A 22,764-nucleotide genomic window follows, 5' to 3' on the forward strand; every position below is an offset into this window, starting at 1 on the left:
AATTCTTTAACAGTGTAAAAAGTTCTCTCTTTCAGCCATTTTGGGTCTTATTTTTAAAGATATTAAGAGAGGCAGATGTGGCTGTACAGTTAATGTGTTGAAAAGCTTTATACCTGCATACCTTGTGCTTTTTTTAAAATGTTGAGTTGTAGATTTGTCTCACTTTAATGCTTGACAAGTATTATGGTTATGAACAGACTGCCCAAGGGTGTAAGTTTGTGTACAAAAAGGCACCTGTATATGAAAAGAGATGAGAGTGTTGTTATTTGCAATTCTTTGAAATAAAGCCTTCATGACATGTTATTTTTGGTAATCCTGGTGATGCTCCTGATGGCTGTCTTGTTCCAAATAAAAATTTTCTTGGTCCCTGGAGAATTGCCTGACAAAAGAATGCCACAGTGCAGAAGGCAATGAAAAGGGCATAGTAAGAGCTAATCAGCAGTTTTTCAGAAAAGTGTGTTGTGTTCTTCACTGAAATGTTTGTGACATTGGTGGACCGGACTTTTATACTAAAACAGTACATCAGGTTGTGTACTACTCGTAAAATGAGGGTGACACAGTGCCCGGTTTCACAACAAGTGGGAGGCAGGGGCTATCTGAGGCAGATGCCATGAGCAAAGCATAGTGACAATTCCAGTCAATGTATTTTAGAACAGTTACACTCAATAACACAGCAAAGTGGTGCACTTTTATAACAGCTGATCTTATTTTACAGTCTTCCCTGCCAAATGAAGTGGATGAAGTTGGCGAGCACAGGGTGCTCGGTGAAGGCATAAGCTTGGAAGAGACAGAAATTCGGACACCCGTCAACTATGATGATTACTTGGATCAGGTAAACTCTGCCCCGGCAGTACAAATAAGCCACTATCACATAGTACTAGAAATTGGAACTAACCGTGTTGTGAGTACAGCAGTTTAGCGAGCAGCATCTGATCCAAGTCATCATGTTTATCTTTGTGAACATTTCCACTGTAATGTTACAGCACGCTCACAATTGTGTGATGGCTAACCTGAATGAGCACCATTTCAGACATGAGCAGTAGGAGTATTGTGTGACAGTTCTTGATCTTGCAGAAGCCTTTTTAAGAATCTTTGAATTCTTACACTAACTTCCCTTTACACTTACCCCTTAATGGGTTTTGTTGCTGGTGATTTAGAGACACAATATGAGTCACACAAATAAATTTCATGTAGTCTTTGCCTCCTTGCCAAGGATTGAGAAGGGAATTTCATATCCTGATGTGGAGGTATTCAACAAGCTCTCATATGGTATAAGCAAAAGATTAGGAATCCCTACTAGCTCAAACAAAAATTAAAAATGTATCTCATTAGCCACTTTTTTGAAAAATTATCTAAAGATCTAAATTCAGAAATTGAAAAGTTAGCTGCATGGCAAGTAGCAGTGTTCGGTATAAAGGTGTATGAGAAATAATACATTATACCCCACAAGCTACCTAATGGTGTGTGGCAGAGGGTGCTGCTGGTGCCACTAACTGATCCTCTCTTCCCTGCTCCACTTGCACGTTGCGTGTAGGATGAACGATTGTCGGCAAGCCTCCGTATTAGCTCTAATTTCTCAGATTTTATCAGTATGGTCAATTTGCGAGACGTATCCGGGAGGAACCCCCCCCCCCCCCCCATGTACCATGGACCTTGCCATTGGTGGGGAGGCTTGCGTGCCTCAGCGATACAGATGGCCATACCGTAGGTGCAACCACAACGGAGGAGTATCTGTTGAGAGGCCAGACAAACGTGTGGTTCCTGAAGAGGGGCAGCAGCCTTTTCAGTAGTTGCAGGGGCAACAGTCTGGATGATTGACTGATCTGGCCTTGCAACATTAACCAAAACGGCCTTGCTGTGCTGGTACTGCGAATGGCTGAAAGCAAGGGGAAACTACAGCCGTAATTTTTCCCGAGGACATGCAGCTTTACTGTATGATTAAATGATGATGGCATCCTCTTGGGTAAAATATTCCGGAGGTAAAATAGTCCCCCATTCGGATCTCCGGGCGGGGACTACTCAGGAGGATGTCGTTATCAGGAGAAAGAAAACTAGTGTTCTACGGATCGGAGCGTGGAATGTCAGATCCCTTAAGCGGGCAGGTAGGTTAGAAAATTTAAAAAGGGAAATGGATAGGTTAAAGTTAGATATAGTCGGAATTAGTGAAGTTCGGTGGCAGGAGGAACAAGACTTCTGGTCAGGTGACTATAGGGTTATAAACACAAAATCAAATAGGGGTAATGCAGGAGTAGGTTTAATAATGAATAGGAAAATAGGAATGCGGGTAAGCTACTACAAACAGCATAGTGAACGCATTATTGTGGCCAAGATAGATACGAAGCCCACACCTACTATAGTAGTACAAGTTTATATGCCAACTAGCTCTGCAGATGATGAAGAAATTGAAGAAATGTACGATGAAATAAAAGAAATTATTCAGATAGTGAAGGGAGACGAAAATTTAATAGTAATGGGTGACTGGAATTCGAGTGTAGGAAAAGGGAGAGAAGGAAACATAGTAGGTGAATATGGATTGGGGCTAAGAAATGAAAGAGGAAGCCGCCTAGTAGAATTTTGCACAGAGCACAACTTAATCATAGCTAACACTTGGTTTAAGAATCATGAAAGAAGGTTGTATACGTGGAAGAACCCTGGAGATACTAAAAGGTATCAGATAGATTATATAATGGTAAGACAGAGATTTAGGAACCAGGTTTTAAGTTGTAAGACATTTCCAGGGGCAGATGTGGACTCTGACCACAATCTATTGGTTATGACCTGTAGATTAAAACTGAAGAAACTGCAAAAAGGTGGGAATTTAAGGAGATGGGACCTGGATAAACTGAAAGAACCAGAGGTTGTACAGAGTTTCAGGGAGAGCATAAGGGAACAATTGACAGGAATAGGGGAAAAAAATACAGTAGAAGAATGGGTAGCTCTGAGGGATGTAGTAGTGAAGGCAGCAGAGGATAAAGTAGGTACAAAGACGAGGGCTGCTAGAAATCCTTGGGTAACAGAAGAAATATTGAATTTAATTGATGAAAGGAGAAAATATAAAAATGCAGTAAATGAAGCAGGAAAAAAGGAATACAAACGTCTCAAAAATGAGATCGACAAGAAGTGCAAAATGGCTAAACAGGGATGGCTAGAGGACAAATGTAAGGATGTAGAAGCTTATCTCACTAGGGGTAAGATAGATACTGCCTACAGGAAAATTAAAGAGACCTTTGGAGAGAAGAGAACCACGTGTATGAATATCAAGAGCTCAGATGGCAGCCCAGTTCTAAGCAAAGAAGGGAAGGCAGAAAGGTGGAAGGAGTATATAGAAGGTTTATACAAGGGCGATGTACTTGAGGACAATATTATGGAAATGGAAGAGGATGTAGATGAAGACGAAATGGGAGATACGGTACTGCGTGAAGAGTTTGACAGAGCACTGAAAGACCTGAGTCGAAACAAGGCCCCCGGAGTAGACAACATTCCATTAGAACTACTGACAGCCTTGGGACAACCAGTCCTGACAAAACTCTACCAGCTGGTGAGCAAGATGTATGAGACAGGCGAAATACCCTCAGACTTCAAGAAGAATATAATAATTCCAATCCCAAAGAAAGCAGGTGCTGACAGATGTGAAAATTACCGAACTATCAGTTTAATAAGCCACGGCTGCAAAATACTAACGCGAATTCTTTACAGACGAATGGAAAAACTGGTAGATGCAGATCTCGGGGAGGATCAGTTTGGATTCCGTCGAAATGTTGGAACACGTGAGGCAATACTGACCTTACGACTTATCTTAGAAGAAAGATTAAGAAAAGGCAAACCTACATTTCTAGCCTTTGTAGACTTAGAGAAAGCTTTTGACAACGTTGACTGGAATACTCTTTTTCAAATTCTAAAGGTGGCAGGGGTAAAATACAGGGAGCGAAAGGCTATTTATAATTTGTACAGAAACCAGATGGCAGTTATAAGAGTCGAGGGGCATGAAAGGGAAGCAGTGGTTGGGAAAGGAGTGAGACAGGGTTGTAGCCTCTCCCCGATGTTATTCAATCTGTATATTGAGCAAGCAGTAAAGGAAATAAAAGAAAAATTTGGAGTAGGTATTAAAATTCATGGAGACGAAGTAAAAACTTTGAGGTTCGCCGATGACATTGTAATTCTGTCAGAGACGGCAAAGGACTTGGAAGAGCAGTTGAACGGAATGGACAGTGTCTTGAAAGGAGGATATAAGATGAACATTAACAAAAGCAAAACGAGGATAATGGAATGTAGTCAAATTAAATCGGGTGATGCTGAGGGAATTAGATTAGGAAATGAGACACTTAAAGTAGTAAAGGAGTTTTGCTATTTAGGAAGTAAAATAACTGATGATGGTCGAAGTAGAGAGGATATAAAATGTAGACTGGCAATGGCAAGGAAAGCGTTTCTGAAGAAGAGAAATTTGTTAACATCGAATATAGATTTATGTATCAGGAAGTCGTTTCTGAAAGTATTTGTTTATAGTGTAGCCATGTATGGAAGTGAAACATGGACGATAACTAGTTTGGACAAGAAGAGAATAGAAGCTTTCAAAATGTGGTGCTACAGAAGAATACTGAAGATAAGGTGGATAGAGCACGTAACTAATGAGGAGGTATTGAATAGGATTGGGGAGAAGAGAAGTTTGTGGCACAACTTGACTAGAAGAAGGGATCGGTTGGTAGGACATGTTTTGAGGCATCAAGGGATCACAAATTTAGCATTGGAGGGCAGCGTGGAGGGTAAAAATCGTAGAGGGAGACCGAGAGATGAGTACACTAAGCAGATTCAGAAGGATGTAGGTTGCAGTAGGTACTGGGAGATGAAGCAGCTTGCACAGGATAGAGTAGCATGGAGAGCTGCATCAAACCAGTCTCAGGACTGAAGACAACAACAACAACAACAACACAACACCCGGGAGGAAGTAATATGTCGTCTGCCTCTTCCCAGAAAGTACTCTCTCGAAATTTCAATGCTTAGCCTCTCTGTGATGCGCAGTGCCTCTCTTATAATGCCCACCATTGGCGTTTGTTGAACTTCTCTGTAACACTCTCAGACCAACTAAATGATACCTTGATGAAACATGCCACTTTCCATTGGATCTTCTCTATCTCTTCTATCAGTCCAATCTGGTAAGGATCCCAGGTTGACGAGCAATACTCAAGAATGATTATCATTGATTGGACAAGTTCCTTGTAAGTTACTTCTTTTCTGGATAGCTACATTTCCTTAAGATTCTTCCCATGAAATTCAGTCTGAGATCTGCTTTTCCTGCTATTGGTTTTATGTGGTCATTCCAATTTAGGTTGCTCTGTATAGTTACTCCTAGATATTTTATGGTAGATATGGTTTCTAGCAATTTGTCATCAATAGTGTTGTCATACAGTAGGACATTTTTTCCCTATGTACACACAGTATGTTACATTTATTTACATTCAGGGCCAACTGCCAGAGCCTGCACCACTCGTCAATCCTCTCCAGGTCATTCTGCAAACTGGCACTGTCTTCAGGTATTGCTATTTCTTATGGACAAACTCATCATCTATGAACAATCTTAAAGAGCATCCAACACTTTCTACTAGATCCTTTATACAAACTGTAAACAGTAATGGTCCTGTCACCCTTCCTGAGGGTGTTCCACAAATTACCTTTCATCTGTTGATTTTGTACCATTAAGAGTAGATTAGATTAATACTTGTTCCATAGATCGTGAATATGACACTTCGTAATGATGTAGAACTTGTCAGGTTAATAAAAGATATCTGTACAAGATATTACATTACACAAAATATTGCATGACACTAATGTTTAAGTTGTTTTTTTCCCTTAATTTATATCTAAAAATTCAGCCAATGAGTAGTCGGAGTTGTCATCTAGAAATTCTTTTAATTATTTTTAAATGTTAGTTGGCTATGTGTCAGGCTTTTGATGCTGTTTGGTAGGTGACCAAAGACTTTTGTGGCAGCTTAATTTACCCCTTTCTGTGCCAAAGTCAGATTTAACCCTGCATAGTGAAGATCATCCTTTCTCCTGGTCTTATAGCTATGCACACTGCTATTACTTTTGAACTGGGTTGGATTATTAACAACAAATTTCATAAGTGAATATATATATATATTCCAAGACTTACCAAGCGGGAAAGCGCCGGCAGACAGGCACATGAACAAAACACACAAACACACACACAGAATTACGAGCTTTCCCGCTTGGTAAGTCTTGGAATCTTTGTTTTTAATATATATATTTGAAATATGTCTGCTTGTGTCTGTGTATGTGCGGATGGATATGTGTGTGTGTGTGTGTGTGTGCGAGTGTACACCTGTCCTTTTTTTCCCCTAAGGGAAGTCTTTCCGCTCCCGGGATTGGAATGACTCCTTACCCTCTCCCTTAAAACCCACATCCTTTCATTTTTCCCTCTCCTTCCCTCTTTCCTGACGAAGCAACTGCCAGTTGCGAAAGCTCGTAATTCTGTGTGTGTGTTTGTGTGTTTTGTTCATGTGCCTGTCTGCCGGCGCTTTCCCGCTTGGTAAGTCTTGGAATCTTTGTTTTTAATATATTTTTCCCATGTGGAAGTTTCTTTCTGTTTTTTATATATATATATATATATATATATATATATATATATATATATATATATATATATATATATATATATATATATATATATATATACTGTGAGGATCCCTAGATTCTTAAATAGATGTCTGCAGGATGGATGGGCTCCAGCAATTATTCTGATAAAACGTTTTTGAGCAATCAATATTTTGCTACTCAACAATTAATTACCCCAGAATATGATGCTGTACGAAAGCAGTGAATGAAAGTAGGCATAGTAAGCTAATTTACTGAGATTCTTATCACCAAAATTTGCAATAACTCTAATAATAGCATACGTAGCTGAATTCAGACATTTCAGCAGACCATCAATGTGTTGCTTCCAGTTTAACCTCTCATCAATGGACACATCTAAAAATTTTGAAAATTCTACCTTAGCTACAGACTTCTGTTCAAAGTCTATATTTATCACTGGAGCTGTGCCATTTACTGTACGGAACTGTATATACTGTGTTTTATCAAAATTTAAAGAGAGACCGTTTGCTGTGAACCACTTATTAATTTTGTGAAAAACATCATTTACAATTACATCACTTAGTTCTTGGTTTTTGGTGTTATTACTATACTTGTATCATCAGCAAAAAGAACTAACTTTGCATCTTCATCAATGTGGAATGGTAAGTCATTGTTGAGTTCTGTTTGCAAGAAAGTCTTGAATCCCACCACAAATCTTGTCCAATACTTGATAAGCTTGTATTTTTTTCACTAGCCGACAGTGCCGGATGGTTCAGATGCCTTCCTGAAGTCAAGGAACATGGCATCAACCTGAACGCCATTGTCTTACAGTGCTATGGATCTCATGGAGGAGCAGAGCAAGTTGAGCTTTGCAAGCATGCAGAATCCATGTTAGTTTTTATAGATGAAATTTTGATTCTCCAAAAATGTCATAATACATTAGGGTAAAACATGTTCCATAGTTCTAGAACAGGGTGATATCAACAATATGTCTATAATTATGTGCATCTGTCCTACAAACTTTCTTGAAACTGGGAATGACTTGACACTTTTTTCCAATCATGAGGTACCTGTCATTGCTCCAGAAATCTACAATAAACTGCTGTTAGAAGGGAAGCAAGTTCTTTCACATGCTCTCTGTAGAATTCCACAGGTATCTAATCTGGTCCTGACACCTTTTCTCTACTAAGTGAGTGATCAGTTACCTCAATATCTGCTACTGCAACATTAACTCAGTAATTGAAAGGAGTGACTGTGTTCTTATCTCCCACAGTGAAACACTTTTGGAAGACCAACTTTACTATTTTGGCCTTCTTTCTGTTGTCTTCCATTTCGGTATCAGTATGGCCGCTGAGTAATTGAACAGATGATTTTAAACTGCTTACTGCAGTATTCATACGATGATTGAAAGGAGGTACCATGCTATGATCTTCTATGGTGAAACATTTTCGGAAGACCAACCTCATTTTTTTGGCCTTCTCTCTGTTATCTTCCATTCAGGCAACAGTATGGCCACTGAATAATTGAACAGATGATTTCAAACTGATTTCACATAAGACCAAAATCTCTTAGGATTTTTACTCAGGTCAGCTGACAAAGTTTTACTTTTGAAGTCACTGAATCCTTCTCTTATTGCTCTCCTTATGCTCATTTTCACTTTGTTCAGCTTTAATTTGTGAGCTAGGTTTTGACTTCTCTTAAATATGTGATGAAGCTCTCTTTGTTTACATAGCAGTTTTCTAAGATGGGCATTAAACCACGGTGGGCTTATAGAAGCTATACATAGGAATCAGTATTTACAGATCGAAGAAATATTTTCTTTGAAAACTACCATTGTGATCAAGTAAATGTGTAGCCACTAATAGCTGATAAACAGCAGCTTTTTAATAGAACTGAGGATGCAGCAGATTTCCCAAAGCAGAGGCTTACTCAATGACATGGCACTAAGCAGTATAGTACACAGATTAAGTTCCTGTGGTGTCTGTAGGTTTTCCTTCTTGATGGTATCTGTGGAACTTGATAAATGAATGACTTGTGTTTTATGCTTAAGGGTAGTGCTGCAGAGGCACAAAGAATATCAAAGCAGATTTTTTTGTGACAATGTGTTAAGTCCAGACAGAAAGTTATGATAAAGATAAGCATTTCAAAAATAGATGTAGGCTGACTGATAATCATTAGGGCATTATTAACTGATTTCCAAGTGTAGAAGCCTGCCTGTACAATGAGATTCAGAGTTGTCATTATGCACTTATAGTTGTTGTAGAAGGGACTCAGGTTTGGTAATAAACCCATGTCCAGAAGAGTGTCATTTGGAAGATATATGACTTTGAAAGAATGTCAAAAGATATGCATCAACAAACACATACCAGCATGAGCTACAACATATGCTTGAAGTGGTGACCACAGGTTTTGTTGTACAAAGTGTACCTGTGAACAATGTTTACTCAGACACACAGTCCAAAAGTCCTGAAGTTCCCTGAATGGCCTTTGCTGCAGGCAAGAAGATCATCCTGTGACTCCACAGGAGTCTTTTAAATAATAGTCTTCTTGTAGTCCTGCAGGTGAAACTCCAGAGGTGTTGAACAGGGCAATCATGCTTACCAACAACTTGGAGCATCGTGATGTATCGAAATTTCTCCGAATGTTTGGTGAAGGTGCTGATGGACATTGCATGAAAAGTGGACGGGCACACCATTGTGCTCAAATATCGTCTGATGGATATGCAATGCCACACCAGCATGTCTTGCATGAAGATCAAGTAGCCATGACATGTTAAATAGGGTGGTTGAATACATGGGCCAGTCATACAAACATGGATAATACCAACCCACACATCAATACCAAAACTATGTTGAAATCCATGGGCATGTGCAGAATGAAGGTTTTCCTCATGCCAAATGTGGCTGTTATGACAGTTAAGCAGACCTTCATTTGTGAAATGTGTTTTATCTGTGAAAAGAATGATTTAAGAAAAGTAGAGAATGTCACAACAAGGTAGGAACTGTGCACAGTAATCTGCACGAGCCACAAAATAAGCTGGGCCCATTGCCTGCTCCCACTGGAGGTTGTATGGAAGAAGTTTCCGTTTGTGGCAAACTTGCCAGATGCTCCTCTATGATCCGTGCATGGAACCTGTGATGTTGTGGGTACTTGTTGACTGGTTCTGGTTAACCAGTTAGAGGACTTCCTCTTCCAAATCAACAATGTGGCATATTCAGTCATGGCTACAGTAGCTCTCTTAGTGTTTCACAAAGCTGTTCTTATCATTTTGCGGATATGACTTGCGATAGACAGGCATGACCCGCCACAATTGGCATTGTGCTAATTTCATCCACTTTCACCATACGTGAGCAATATTTTGTTATACTCAGAAAATGTGTATTCTGTCATTCTGTAATGTACTATCTTTCTTGATTACTCAATGGCAACTGATGGAAATGCATTTCACTTCTCTGGGGTGGTTTCTGATGACATGTGACATGGCATCACACAAGAGATGACTGAGCACTGTCAGTATGTATTGTCTTCCGTCATTCAAAGTCATTTATTTTTGAAACAACTCATTTCCAGATAGGGTTCATTACCAAATATTGCTATCCTCAGTCCCTTCTAAAACACCTATACCTGTTTAATAAGGATTGTGATTCATCCTATATGTTCTTTGAAATACCAAAACCTCATGACTCTAAGCTGCATTGCGGAGGTGGATGCGTATGCATCATAGATGCATAGTTAGCAAAACAAAGCATTACAGATAGAACATGTGTCTCAATGTTAAACTGTTTAAGCACAGAGTATTAATGGAAATGGACCAGCTTGAGATATCACAAATCCAGAGTGATCAATAGCTGAGTGGCTCAACATTCAAATTACTGGCAGGTAGAAAATTGTTTGTCATTGAAGATTCAGTACAGAAATTCCTGTTATGCCAAGAAAGTGATATTAGAGAATTTAATGAACTGTCTATATGGAGACCTTCATGGCAGTTGACTATTTTCCTGCTAATCATATTCCTACTTCATTCTTGAGCACAGAATTCCCAGAAGAATTCCCAGATGGTGTAGCTATGGCCAGCATCTGAATGTTATCATAATTCATGGAAATGGGCAGTAAGAATAGTGTTCAACTACAACAAATTTGTGTCACTGTAGAAGGTAGGTGTGTGCCTTTAGCACAAGGGTGCCAGTACAATAGTTTGTTTCCGAGAGGGGGGGGGGGGGGGGGGCAAGATTGGAGGTGTGGAGTATTTGTAATATTTTGGAAGATGACCGGCAACTTGTAAGTAGCCATAGAAAAATTATGATTGAGTTAAAAACCTAAGTAATGCTGTCTTTTAAGTCAATTTCTTGAAAAGAAACACGCCTGATTACACTATATTTTTTTTTCCTTTGCTTTAGAGATGGGGAAGGGCGGGGAGGGGGAGACGGGGCACAGCTTGCCATCATCCACAGGCTTAGGTACCCTTGCATTAGCATTTGATACATCTATAACCTACTAATGACTGTGAGGTGCATGGCAGAGTGAAAAGGTTACATCATGCCAGTTATTAGAGGTTCTTCCCATTCCATTTGCGTATGGAGTGCAAGAATAATGATTACTTAAACACCTCTTTGCACACTGTGATTAGTGTAATCTCACCTTTGTGATCCCTATGGGAGCAACATGCAGTGTGAGCCAAAAAGGACTTTACAAATGTGGAATGATACAGAAATTTATTGAGATAACTTATAGAATCAGTAGATGCATCATTTTGTAACAAAAAACCTCAAGTTCATTTCATGTAGTGCATCAGTACCCCACCTTGCCACTAGGAGTGCCAGCACAGTCAAAATGGCTGCTTTCACTGACATGGAGTGTGCTTGCTGTGTGTTTTGGTTTCATGAAACCATCTCTGCAACAACTTTTCGGCATAAATTTCACACCAGATATGCTAAAGAACCTCCAGGCATGCCTACAATGTACTCTTGGTACAAAAACTTTGTCGAGACAGGTTGTTCGTTGCAGCATGATAAATCACCAGGTCACCCACATTTTGAGATTATGTCAAACAGGTTAGGGAGAACTTTGTCTGCAATCCACAAAAATCATGTAACATGCACTTGAGAGACTGGCATTTCACAAAAGACTGTTTGGTGAAAACTGAGTAGATGCTTACATTGAAACCATATGGAGTCACAATGGCAAAACACATTAGTGATGCAGGTAAGGTTGCTCATGGGGAATTCTATGCAGAAATTTTACTTTGCATAGAGGATGAAGAGACATGAACACAACAATCTTCAGTGATGAGTCAACATTTCATGTCAGTGGCACTGTGAAAACCCATGACTGGAGAATGTGAGGCAACAAAAATCCACATACAGACATGGAAAACATTCATGACAGCGCCAACATTAATGTGTTTTGTTTTGTTAGCAAATTGAAGGTGTTTTCCCTTTTTTATTCACAGGGAATTTGTCACTGGTATTGTGTACCCTGATACGCTTGCAAAATTTTGGATTCCAAAGATTGATAGGTCGATGAAGGGGACTGAGATGGGATGGTTTACTACCAACAAGGTGGTGCACCACCTCATTTCCTCACAGAAGTTAAAAGTTTCCTTGATAATCACTTCCCAAGTGATGGATTGGGCATGGAGAGCCAATTGCATGGCCACATCACTCTTCAGATTTGACACCATTGGATTTCTTTCTCTGGGGTTTTATTAGAGATCATCTGTAAGCTCTCCACTGCTAAACAACATAGCCAACCTGAAAAATCGAATGTACACTACCGTTGCACAAGTTGCACCCACTTTTCTGTAACAAGTGTGAGAAGAGATTGACTACTGGTGGTATGTTTGCCGTATCACGAATGGTAGTCACATCGAACCAGAATACCACTTGACACCTTTATGCGAAACTTGAGATTGTTTGCTATAAAATGACACATCTACCAATTCTGTATGTCATCTCAGTTAATTTCTGTATCATTCTAAAACTCTAAAGTCATTTTTGACTCACCCTGTATAGGGAGTTCAGGTAAAGTCCTAGATTCAACACTTAAATTTGGTTGTTGACACTTTGTGAGTAGACTTTTATTGAGTAGTTCATGTCTGTTTTCTAGTGTGTGTGAGTTCAGATTGTTCAGCATCTCCATGATGCTGAAGTTCACTCATGGGTCAAGCAAACATGTGACAATTTCTGCTACCATTCTTTGCTATGTTCAATATCCCCTATTATTCTGACTGCACTTCTCTAGCATTCTACCAATGAAGTGAAGTCTGACACCTGCATTACCTTTTGACTGAGCCTCTCATTTAATTGTGTTTCCTTACAAACTGTTACACGCAGGCCAATTTTAGCTGTGACTCATTGGTCTTGTAGTCATACAATACTACTTTTTTTCATTTTGTGATTTGCATATTTTTTCGTGTTTGAACATTTAAAGTAATTTGCCAGTCTTTGCACTCCTTTGAAATCTTATCAAGATGTGACTAAATATTTCTGCTGCTTTTTTCAGACAGTATGCCATTTTAGATAAATGTATCATCTGCATAAGGTCTGAGAATGCTATTAATATCATTTGCCAGGTCATTAATATACAACGTAAATATGTCCCATCCTCCCTACCGATAAATCCCCAACAAAAACACAAATTTTACTTTATACCCTGTACGATCATATTTTTGATTACAATTATAGATGTGATAATGAGTCAAAAGCTTTTTACAAGCATCTCACTGAGTGCCTTGATCCATTGGTTTCAGAATATCATGTGAGAAGTGTGAGTTGGTTTTCACTGGCCAATGTTTTCAGAACCCATACTGGTTGGTATAGAGGAGGCCAAGCTATTTGTAACACCTCACTGTGTTAGAGCTCAGAATATATTCTAAGAGTCTACAACAAATGGATGTCAAGGATATTGGATGGTAATTTTGTGGATTACTTATGCTACAATTCTTATTGATGGATGTGTCCTATGCTTTCTTCCAACTACTGGTCATAGTTTTTTGTTCAAGGCATTTACCATTTATTGTAGTTAAAAGAGATGCTGATTCAGACAGTCTCATACTCATACATTATATCTTAATTTCTTCATATAAGTGCAGATTTTATAGATTCCGTGATGTCATAGAAGTTGATCACAGTACCGAGAAAATTTGCCATCTAGACCAACAGATGAAAGGCCACTTTAACCTTGTACGGATTCTGGCATTTAATGTTTCCCACACAGAAGACTAGCAATAGACTTTTCAATACTTCTTTCTTTTTGTGTGGCTAGTTTAATGTTTTGGGTCAGAGAGTTTCCATAATATGATCTACAAAATGTGACCAAAATGTTGTATACTCTTTAGCTGCTTTTACGTCATCTCCCCCTCCTTAGCTGCTTTTATGTCATCTCATTGTCTTTTTAGAGCTGTACCATGGGAAGCAAGGAGAGGATGTTGGTTGGTGGCCGGATCCGCATTCTATAACACAAACTGCACGCAATTAATAACTGGGTTCCTTATTCATAAACAAAGAGCTACTGAACTTAAGTTTCCATGTGCTGTGATGCAATCTCTCTTCTCTATAATCCATGTAGTCTCAATGCTGCTGAAGCATAAGTCCACTATATTCACTATAAGGTTGCTATGTGCTGCCTGTCTCTGTACTAGAGGCTAAGTCTGCGATTAAGTCTTGGTGATGCGCTGGAATTCCATGGCATATGGACTCGAATTAACTAACATAACAAGCTCGAACTAACTGACTAAACTGGCCCTCCGGTCTGTGGTGGAAATCCTAAATACTAGTGGCTAAGAGGGCACTGGCAGTGTGTTTCCAGTGTGTCTTTTCATTGGCCTCTAGGCCTCTAGCATTACTCTTGTAACCTCTTCGCCACATGGTGTGATGGTGCCAGCATAAGCCAGCACAAAAAAGTAATGGGAATTTTTTAATTTTGTGGGCTTTATACATCCAATTTTCAAAAACATTTTTTATCTTGTTGATAAGCATGGTCCTGATGTATGTTTGCATTTTCAACTGTTTTGAATATTTAATTTATTGTTGTCAGTAAAAAAAAAAAAAAATTACATGTGTTTTCGAGTGCTCAGTGAATTTCTACTTTTGAAAGCATGGATCAAAGAATATGCATTAAATTTTGCTCGAAAAGTGGAGTAGTACAGCCAGCACTTGCAATGTTGACTGCAGCTTTTGGTGAATCTACTATGAGTAAGCCAAGAGTTTATGGGTGGTATAAACATTTCAAAGGTGGTCGAAAGATGTTGAACACAATGACCACCCTGGACGCACAGTGACTGGTGACACTGTGAAGAAGTAAAGAAAATCATTCAGGAAAATTGCCAGATCACAATTAGAAACATTGTTGATGATGTTGGCATATCCTCTGGCTTATGCCAAGCAATTTTTTCAGATGTTTGATGTACCAGCAAAGTTTGTTGCAAAATTGTTGGATTTCAACCAAAAACTATGTCACATAGAAATTGCTCAGAAATTGCTGAGTGAAGTTTGCAATGATCCACAACTTCCAAAGAAGGTTGTAAGAGGTGATGAATTATCAGTTCATGAGTATGACATGGAAACAGGGGCCCAGTAGTCCCAGTGGAAACTGCCTGGAGACCTAAGACTGAAAAAACTTCAACAAGCTCAATCACATGTGGAGGTTCTTCTTACTGTTTTCTTAGATTACAATGGGATATTGCATCAAGAGTTCCTACCTTATGGGTTTATGGTCAGCAAGGAATTCTACCTGGGAGTTACGTGCTGTTTGCGTGAAGCAATACAAAGAAAATGACCGGAATTGTGGTAGAGCACTTGTGGAAACTGTATCATGATAATGCACCTCAATACTTGTGATGTTTTGGGAAAAGTTTGACAGACATGACCCCTTGAAACTTCTCTCCATTCCCAAGGCTGATGAGAACCTTGAAAGGATATTATTTTGCCACCACTGATGAGATAACAGCAGAATCACTGTAGGAGCTGACACCATGTTGAAAGTGAGTTCCAGAAGTACTTCCAAGATTGGAAAAAATGCTTGCACAAGTGTATTATATCTGAAGAGGATTACTTTAAAGGGGACAAAGTTGATGTTGATGAATAAATGAAGATTCCTTAAGAAAAACAAAAATTCTCATTACTTTTTGATCACACCTCATGAGTATTTGTTCATCCTGAATATAATGTCATGGCTTACCAGCTGATTTTAGAGACGGTCAGCGTCAGACTCTACACAGGGCCTGTGAAGCAAAGCAAGCAAGAGAATGGTGCAGGTGGATGCCTGCAAATGATAAATCTGTCTGGGTGGCCTTATGGTACACAGCATGTGCTGGAGACCTGTCTTTCTTCTGTCAAGCTAGTATGTTCAAAAACATTTCACATATATTCCCATAAATGGAGTTGAGATGATCCAATAACTCCATCAGTTTTCCTCAACATGGCAACACAATATAAATGGATCATCATTGTATCTTCAGAACTCTGTCACTTCTAAAACTGCACTATTAAGCATTTCCTCTACAAAATCTTTCACAAATGAATCTCCCATAGGGTGTAAAACGTACTATTCTTGACAGCATTGCCAATCTGTTCAAAAGACAGGCAATAAAATACAATCTAAGTGCAGATAGAACACGCTAAACTTGCTGGAGTCCAGTGACAAAGGATCAACTATAGGTACCTTTGTAAATAATGAAATGGTATCAAAGCTAACAAATATATAAGAACTTACAACACTCTAATGAAATCTACTGTTTTATGCACGATGTTCAGATTTTTCCACAAAAGTGCTCAACAATTTTGCTAAATATTTGTCCACCCAGTAATTAGGTGTAGATGTGTTGGTCTGAAAGGCAAAGCTTTTAGAATGAGTTACAAACAAGCTTCTGATTTTCCTATTCATGTAGGTGGAACTTTTGTACCTTTCTTCATGACAATTTTGTTCACTTAATTTGGCTTTCAAATCCTTTATCTCTTATATTTGTTTTGTCCCATTTGCCTCAATCCAACAAAGCTATTGCGTGATATTGTGCATCATTGGAAGGCTGTGTAATCTGAGATGCACATATGCAGCTTTGCTTTGATTATGGGTCATGGGACCTTTGTTGATCTTCCATGAACCATCAAGCAGTTTCTTACATGGTGACCATCATGAATTGGATATTTTCAAATCGGTGTTATGCACCACTTGTGTAGCTAGGGTGGAGGAGATGTCACCTTGCTACATAATGCCATTTCAGTAGAGATGAAGCAGTGAATGGTAAAGCACTGTTTCTTTGCATGTGACACAAGGGTTCTTATTGGTATATCTGTTTGGTATGTCTGTCATGGCAGATAAGTGGCTTCTTCATGTCATTTCAACCTTGAGTGCCAACATACTGACATCAGCATCTGTAAAATTGTCAGTTGGAGAACAACAGGAATTATAGTAAAGAGGAAGCCATGTGGTCCAACTGAGACCATAACAAAATCCATATTCTGTTCAACCACATAAAGAAAATTTACTATACCCATGTGTAATGTTGACAATCTGTAAAATGTATATATTTGCCAGACAATTTTTGTGTCACATTATGTAGAAACTCATTTTGTATAAGTTAATTCATAATTGTTAATTCCTGCAGCCATATCGTCTGGTATGAAATACCTCATGATTGGTGGCAAACTTGTTAATAATTTTGAACACCCATGATTATCTGTACCTTCTCCTGGTTCCCATCTGTTCGGTAGTGAAGGATTTTTTATAATCGTTGAACAACTAGAAATTCCTAGTAAACAGAGACACAAAAGAACTTTGGAAATACCCAAAGGAGTGATACAGAACCATTATTTTTCATTTTATAAACCACATAAACTGAACTTCTGTGAGATTTTTTTGCAGATAGTGCTGCTCTTTTGTAGAGAAATGGCAGCACTAGAAAACTGTAGTGAAATGCATGGAGGCCTCTTGAGGATTGATAGTTGACCCTCTACATAAAAAAATGACATATTGCATGTAAGTAGATGGAGGGATCTATTATTGTGTGATTACAGATTTGCAGAAAAATTATTGGAAGCACTTACTGCTGTTAAATACCTGGGGGTAAGCTACTGGAGTGATTTAAGGTGGAACGACCACATAAAACTACTTGCAGGTAAGGCAGATGCCAGACTGAGAGTCATTGAAAGATTCCTTATAAAGTGTAGTCCATGCATGGAGGAGGTAGGTTACAGACCCATCATTCGACCAATACTTAAATAATGCTCATCAGTCTGCGACACTTACCATACAGGATTGATAACTGAAATAGAAAAATATCCAAAGAAGACCATCTCGTTTCATCACAGCTTCATTTAGCAACTGCAAAAACATCAGGAAGATGCTCAGCCAACTCCAGTGGCACACACTACAAGAGAGTTGTTGCACATGATGGTATGGTTTACTGTTAAAATTCCTTTAGTGTACAGTCCTAGATGAGTCAGCCAATATGTGGTTTGTATAAAAAGTTTCAGAAAAATTAATTTATTTGAGATATAGCTGCAAGACCTCAAAATTCTTCAAAGCCCTCGAGTGTCGACACATTTTCAACAGCAACTTTCCCACAAATCGAAGGCTTCCTGTTTGGCAGATAGGTCCTTAAGAGCACATGTGTGAACTTCTTTGATGGCACTGAGGGTCCCATGGTGGATTTCACTTTTGGGGATAAGAAATAGTGTGCTCAAGCTAGGCTGGGACTGTAATTGGGTTGGGGAATCTTCCTGATGCCATTTATCATCAGGTAGTTGGTGACCATGGATCAGGTGTGGCTGGGTGCATTGTAGTGATGCAATTTACAGTTTCCTGATGTCTGTCTGCTGTACACTGTGAGTTTATCAAAGCTGATTGTATCTGTGACCGTGCGCACACTTATCAGACAGTCTGAACTCAGCACTTCACGCACACATTGTATGTTGTTGTCAGTTCTTGACTTCAACAGCCATCAAATAGGGGGTTCATTTTTCACACTCTCTTGGCCATCTTTGAATAGCTTGTGTCATTTAAAGACTGGCATTTGTGACATGCTTTCATCCTTGAATCATGTCCAATGGCTTTGTACTAGATTGCCACAGTCTGACAAAAAAATTCGATTGCATAACACTGTTCAATCGTTCACTGCATTTTGTGCTGACACTGAGTTACTCAACAGGGTTCCACTAGAAAGACAATCTTGCCTGAACAAATGCTTGCAGATGTCTTGCACTTGGCGCACGTTGGAGGTGACATTCCCCACCATCAAGCATGTGTCGTGCGAGTGTGCTGTAACACATGAGTGCATCAGGAAAAAATTGTTGTCGATGCTTTTTACTCAGACTCTGTGTATCTCACAAAAAAGACCAAGAAGGTAAGATTAGAGAGATTCAGTTTCACTCGGAGGCTTACCAGCAATCATTCTTTCCACAGAACATTCAGGAGTGGAACAGGAAATAGGAAAGTGACAGTGATACAAAAAGTACTCTCCACCATACACCACAAAATGGCCAGCATGTGCGCGTGCACTCGCACACACACACACACACACACACACACACACACACACACACACACACACACACACACACATAAGTACATACATGTCAGTCTTGCTGCAGGTTTTCTACTTTCAGCAGTTGTTAAATTTATGGTCCAGTTGTGCCACTAAAGTTATAAGTATGTATTTTTATTTGAAATTTGAGTAAAAACAGTGTTCATTGTAATATAAGGCCATTCCATGCAAGTCACAGAGAGAGAGCACAGAGTAACACCATTTATAGTGATACACAGAGTAGTATTTCTAATCTCTTGTGCAGGAACCAGCAGATAATGAGGTGACGGACAATGGAGGTGAGGATGGAGGCAGTGTTGATGATGGCTCACTCGACTATGAAGATGACTTTGAAGATGAGGAGGGAGAAGCAAATCACCAAGAAACTCCTCCTGTGCTTCGAAATGCAGCAGAAAAGGAACCAGAAGAGCAGAAATCCACTTCTATCCCAGAGATCCAGGTGGATGGCGAGCTGTTGAAGGATGACAAGCTGAGACAAGGAGCTCCTGAGGTGGTGAGTTTTGAATTTTACTGTTTTCATAACATACTAGCATCATACAGTGTTCAGTACAGATCACAGATTCATCTCCATGTCCAAGAGTGTTATCAGCTTGATTTGAAATCATGTGCAAAACTGTGACATTAGCACTATACGAGATATAAAAGACGTTTGTATTTATCATCAAGTTAAAAATGAAACAAATAGATCAAGGCTAAAAGCAAAGAAAACAGCAAGAGGAAAAGAAACTACAATTTTTGACACAGACGCAGTTTATTTAAATTCTGCTACTGTAATTCTGATCTTAAAGCCATGTTTAAGTGGTTAGACGGGAAGGTGTACCAGCGTATGGACAAGTTTACCAGAAAACTGAACTGAGTCTGGTTTGCACATAGAAACCTCTCTCATTGTGTTGACATTCAGAGAGTTCTGTTTTTATGGAGATAACATTCTGGGGCAAGGAAGCTAAGGTACAAGAAAGTGTTTATTCTGCAGAGTTGTGCAATGAAAATATCATGTAAAGCCAATAACTGAATTTTTTGTAGAAGATTTTTTTAGAATAATTTGGATTCTTACAGTTATGAGCTAGTACAAATTTTTCTGCTGGTACAGTAAGAGTAAGTTAGGTTTCACTAATTGAAATACTAGAACTGAAAGAAATTGCCCAGTAGACTTTTGTCTGACTTTGTGGGATTCAGAATGGAGTTTTATATTTTGATGCAAAAGTTTTTAACAGGTTTCCTGCAAACACCAGGTGGTAAACTGGAAATACAGAATTATTTAAAACCAAAGCAAAATTGTACATAATTAGCCACTTTGTACCTAATTTATTAAAATGATTAGGCTCAGTGATATTATGATTTACACTAACATTCATTTTAAATAGATTTTTAACTTTTGAGCAGTACAGGCAGTTGGTAGTGTACTGTGACATCAGTTATGTTAGAGAAATCTATGAATCAGTAAGTAGAAACAACAGTTAAGCAGTGTAGGAGGAAGAGCAGTTGCTGTTTATAAAATAAATAATTTTCCACTAATATGTGCAGTACCCTTGTGTATTTTTTAGAACTTTGAAAGAAGTATCTAGAATTAATTCCCACAGCATCATTATGAACTGATTTGCACTAGTCACAATTAGCCACCTCTGACTGTTGGTGTATAAGTACATCCAGTGCACTCCCTTGGAGGCTCTCCTTCATGACAGCTTCAATGTGTAAATGAATGAATGAGTAGCAGCTATATGAGAAAGCTTATTGTACCATGGAAGAATTCACAGATCTCTGTGTACACATATTTGCTTCTCATGAACATTCTATGTCCACAAAATGTCACATCACTTTACAGGTTCTAATCTTGTAGAATAATCATTGTATGAATGCCATGAAGTGCTCTGGAATTTTTGGATGGGCAGTATCTGTGGAAATTATGTTTGCTGTTTGCATTGTGGTTGTTAACTCTAAAGTTCTTCCTTAATTTGTTTTTCTATTTTTAGGCAATAAATGTACTGGTTGGTAAGTTTAAAAATACAAAGTTCATTCAGGAGCCTGAACAAGATGTTCAGACATCAACTTTATATAATATTTTTACTACACACTTCTGTAGAATAAATACCTTTTTGACTACAGCTGCATTGCTACAGAAATGAAGCTGTAGGGCAGTATCCAAAGTCTGCTAACAGTCCCACTGTGGCTCATGATGCTGAGAGGGATTTCTGTGTGTAAAGCAGGCACAAATGAACTTTTTGGTGAACTTATCCACTTGCTGGTGCTGCCTCAGTTTATTACTGACCTGGATGCCAAGATATTTCACACATGGAGTCTCACCCAATGTGTGCCCATTGTTCTGTACCTCTGAAACCGTGTGGTTATAATTAAGTGCAGCTAGTCACAGAGGTCCAGTGGTGGCTGTGATTATCACATGGTAGCACTACTTGATAGATATGCAAATGTGTTAATGTAGAGCTGATTTATGCTAGAAAAGAATTTGAATTGTGGCCACCAGGTGTAAATCTAGTGCTTACACAGTTTGTTTGACATTATGACATCCACACTGTCATTTGACAAGCCATAGAATAAGTGAACAGTATGGCTATTGGGAAGAGAGACTGTGTGCTGTTAGTGAAACCGTTTTACGTGTACAACAGGAATTACAGTGCCGCACTGAGAGTGTGTTGCTGATTGAAAGGTCAGAGGAGAGGCCACTAAATGGTTTAAAGAAGATGACTATGAAATTAGAAAACACATATGAGCTTGGTGTGGCACCTGGAAGAGGAAGGTGTCCTATCCCAGTGGAAGTTGTTGATGAAATTGCTGCTGTTGTAACTGACTATGTGGCACATGTGGTGGATAATGCTAGTGCTTGTGCAGTATCACTAGAGTTGCTGGCATCTACTAGCGGGACAGTGCAATGTTAGGTGCGTTATGGGGCCCCTTAGGGATGTGGCTGCCAAGAAGGGAAGAAAACCGATGTGCACTCAGTGTGCATACTGGGTGGAGTCTTTCCAGATGTGGAACGGGTCCTGCTGGATGCCATGAAGAGCACAGGGTGCAGCCAGCTGCAGGTCATTGCTCATGTCAGTACCAATGATTTGTGTCACTTTGGATCAGGAGAGATTCTCTCTATTTTTGAGCAGCTAACGGAAGTGGTAAAGGCCGCCAGTCTTGCTTGCGAGATGAAAGCAGAGCTGACCATTTGCAGCGTAGTCGGCAGGACTGATTGCGGACCTCTGGTACAGAGCCGAGTGGAGGTCTGAATCGGAGGCTCAGATGGTTCTGCGACCATATAGACTGCAGATTCCTCAACTTGTGCCAAAGGGATGTTGGGTTTCGGGTTCTCTGAATAGGGCAGGTGTCCACTACACACAGGAGGTGGCTACACAGATAGCAGGGGCTGTGTGACATGGACTGGATGGCTTTTTAGGTTAGAATGTCTCAGGAAAACACAAGAAAGGCTTCAGTCACAAAGAGTGCAGGCCGAACACAGGAAGATCGTAGATACAGATATATCATATAACAGTTGTAAATCATCATAGCTGTGTTCAGAAAGTACCAGAGCTCCAAGCAATAATAGAAAGCACTAATGCTCAAACTGTTATAGGCACTGAAAGCTGGCTAAAGCTGGATATAAGCTCAGCTAAAAATATTTTGGCAAAAATACA

The 22,764-nt window shown here is 39.3% G+C and overlaps 1 protein-coding gene across 1 annotated transcript in view; it reads left to right on the top strand.

Moving 5' to 3' along the window:
- The window catches only part of LOC126292032 (nascent polypeptide-associated complex subunit alpha, muscle-specific form-like), a 397,943-nt gene that overhangs the window by 282,853 nt on the left and 92,326 nt on the right, over positions 1 to 22,764 (top strand). The window contains exons 15-16 of the mRNA XM_049985825.1: positions 716 to 832; positions 19,374 to 19,622. Of these exons, the coding sequence (XP_049841782.1) occupies positions 716 to 832; positions 19,374 to 19,622 (366 nt within the window). The remainder of the gene's footprint in view (positions 1 to 715; positions 833 to 19,373; positions 19,623 to 22,764) is intronic.

The sequence above is a fragment of the Schistocerca gregaria genome, chromosome 9, assembly GCF_023897955.1.
Source record: "Schistocerca gregaria isolate iqSchGreg1 chromosome 9, iqSchGreg1.2, whole genome shotgun sequence".
NCBI classification, from domain to species: Eukaryota; Metazoa; Arthropoda; class Insecta; order Orthoptera; family Acrididae; genus Schistocerca; species Schistocerca gregaria.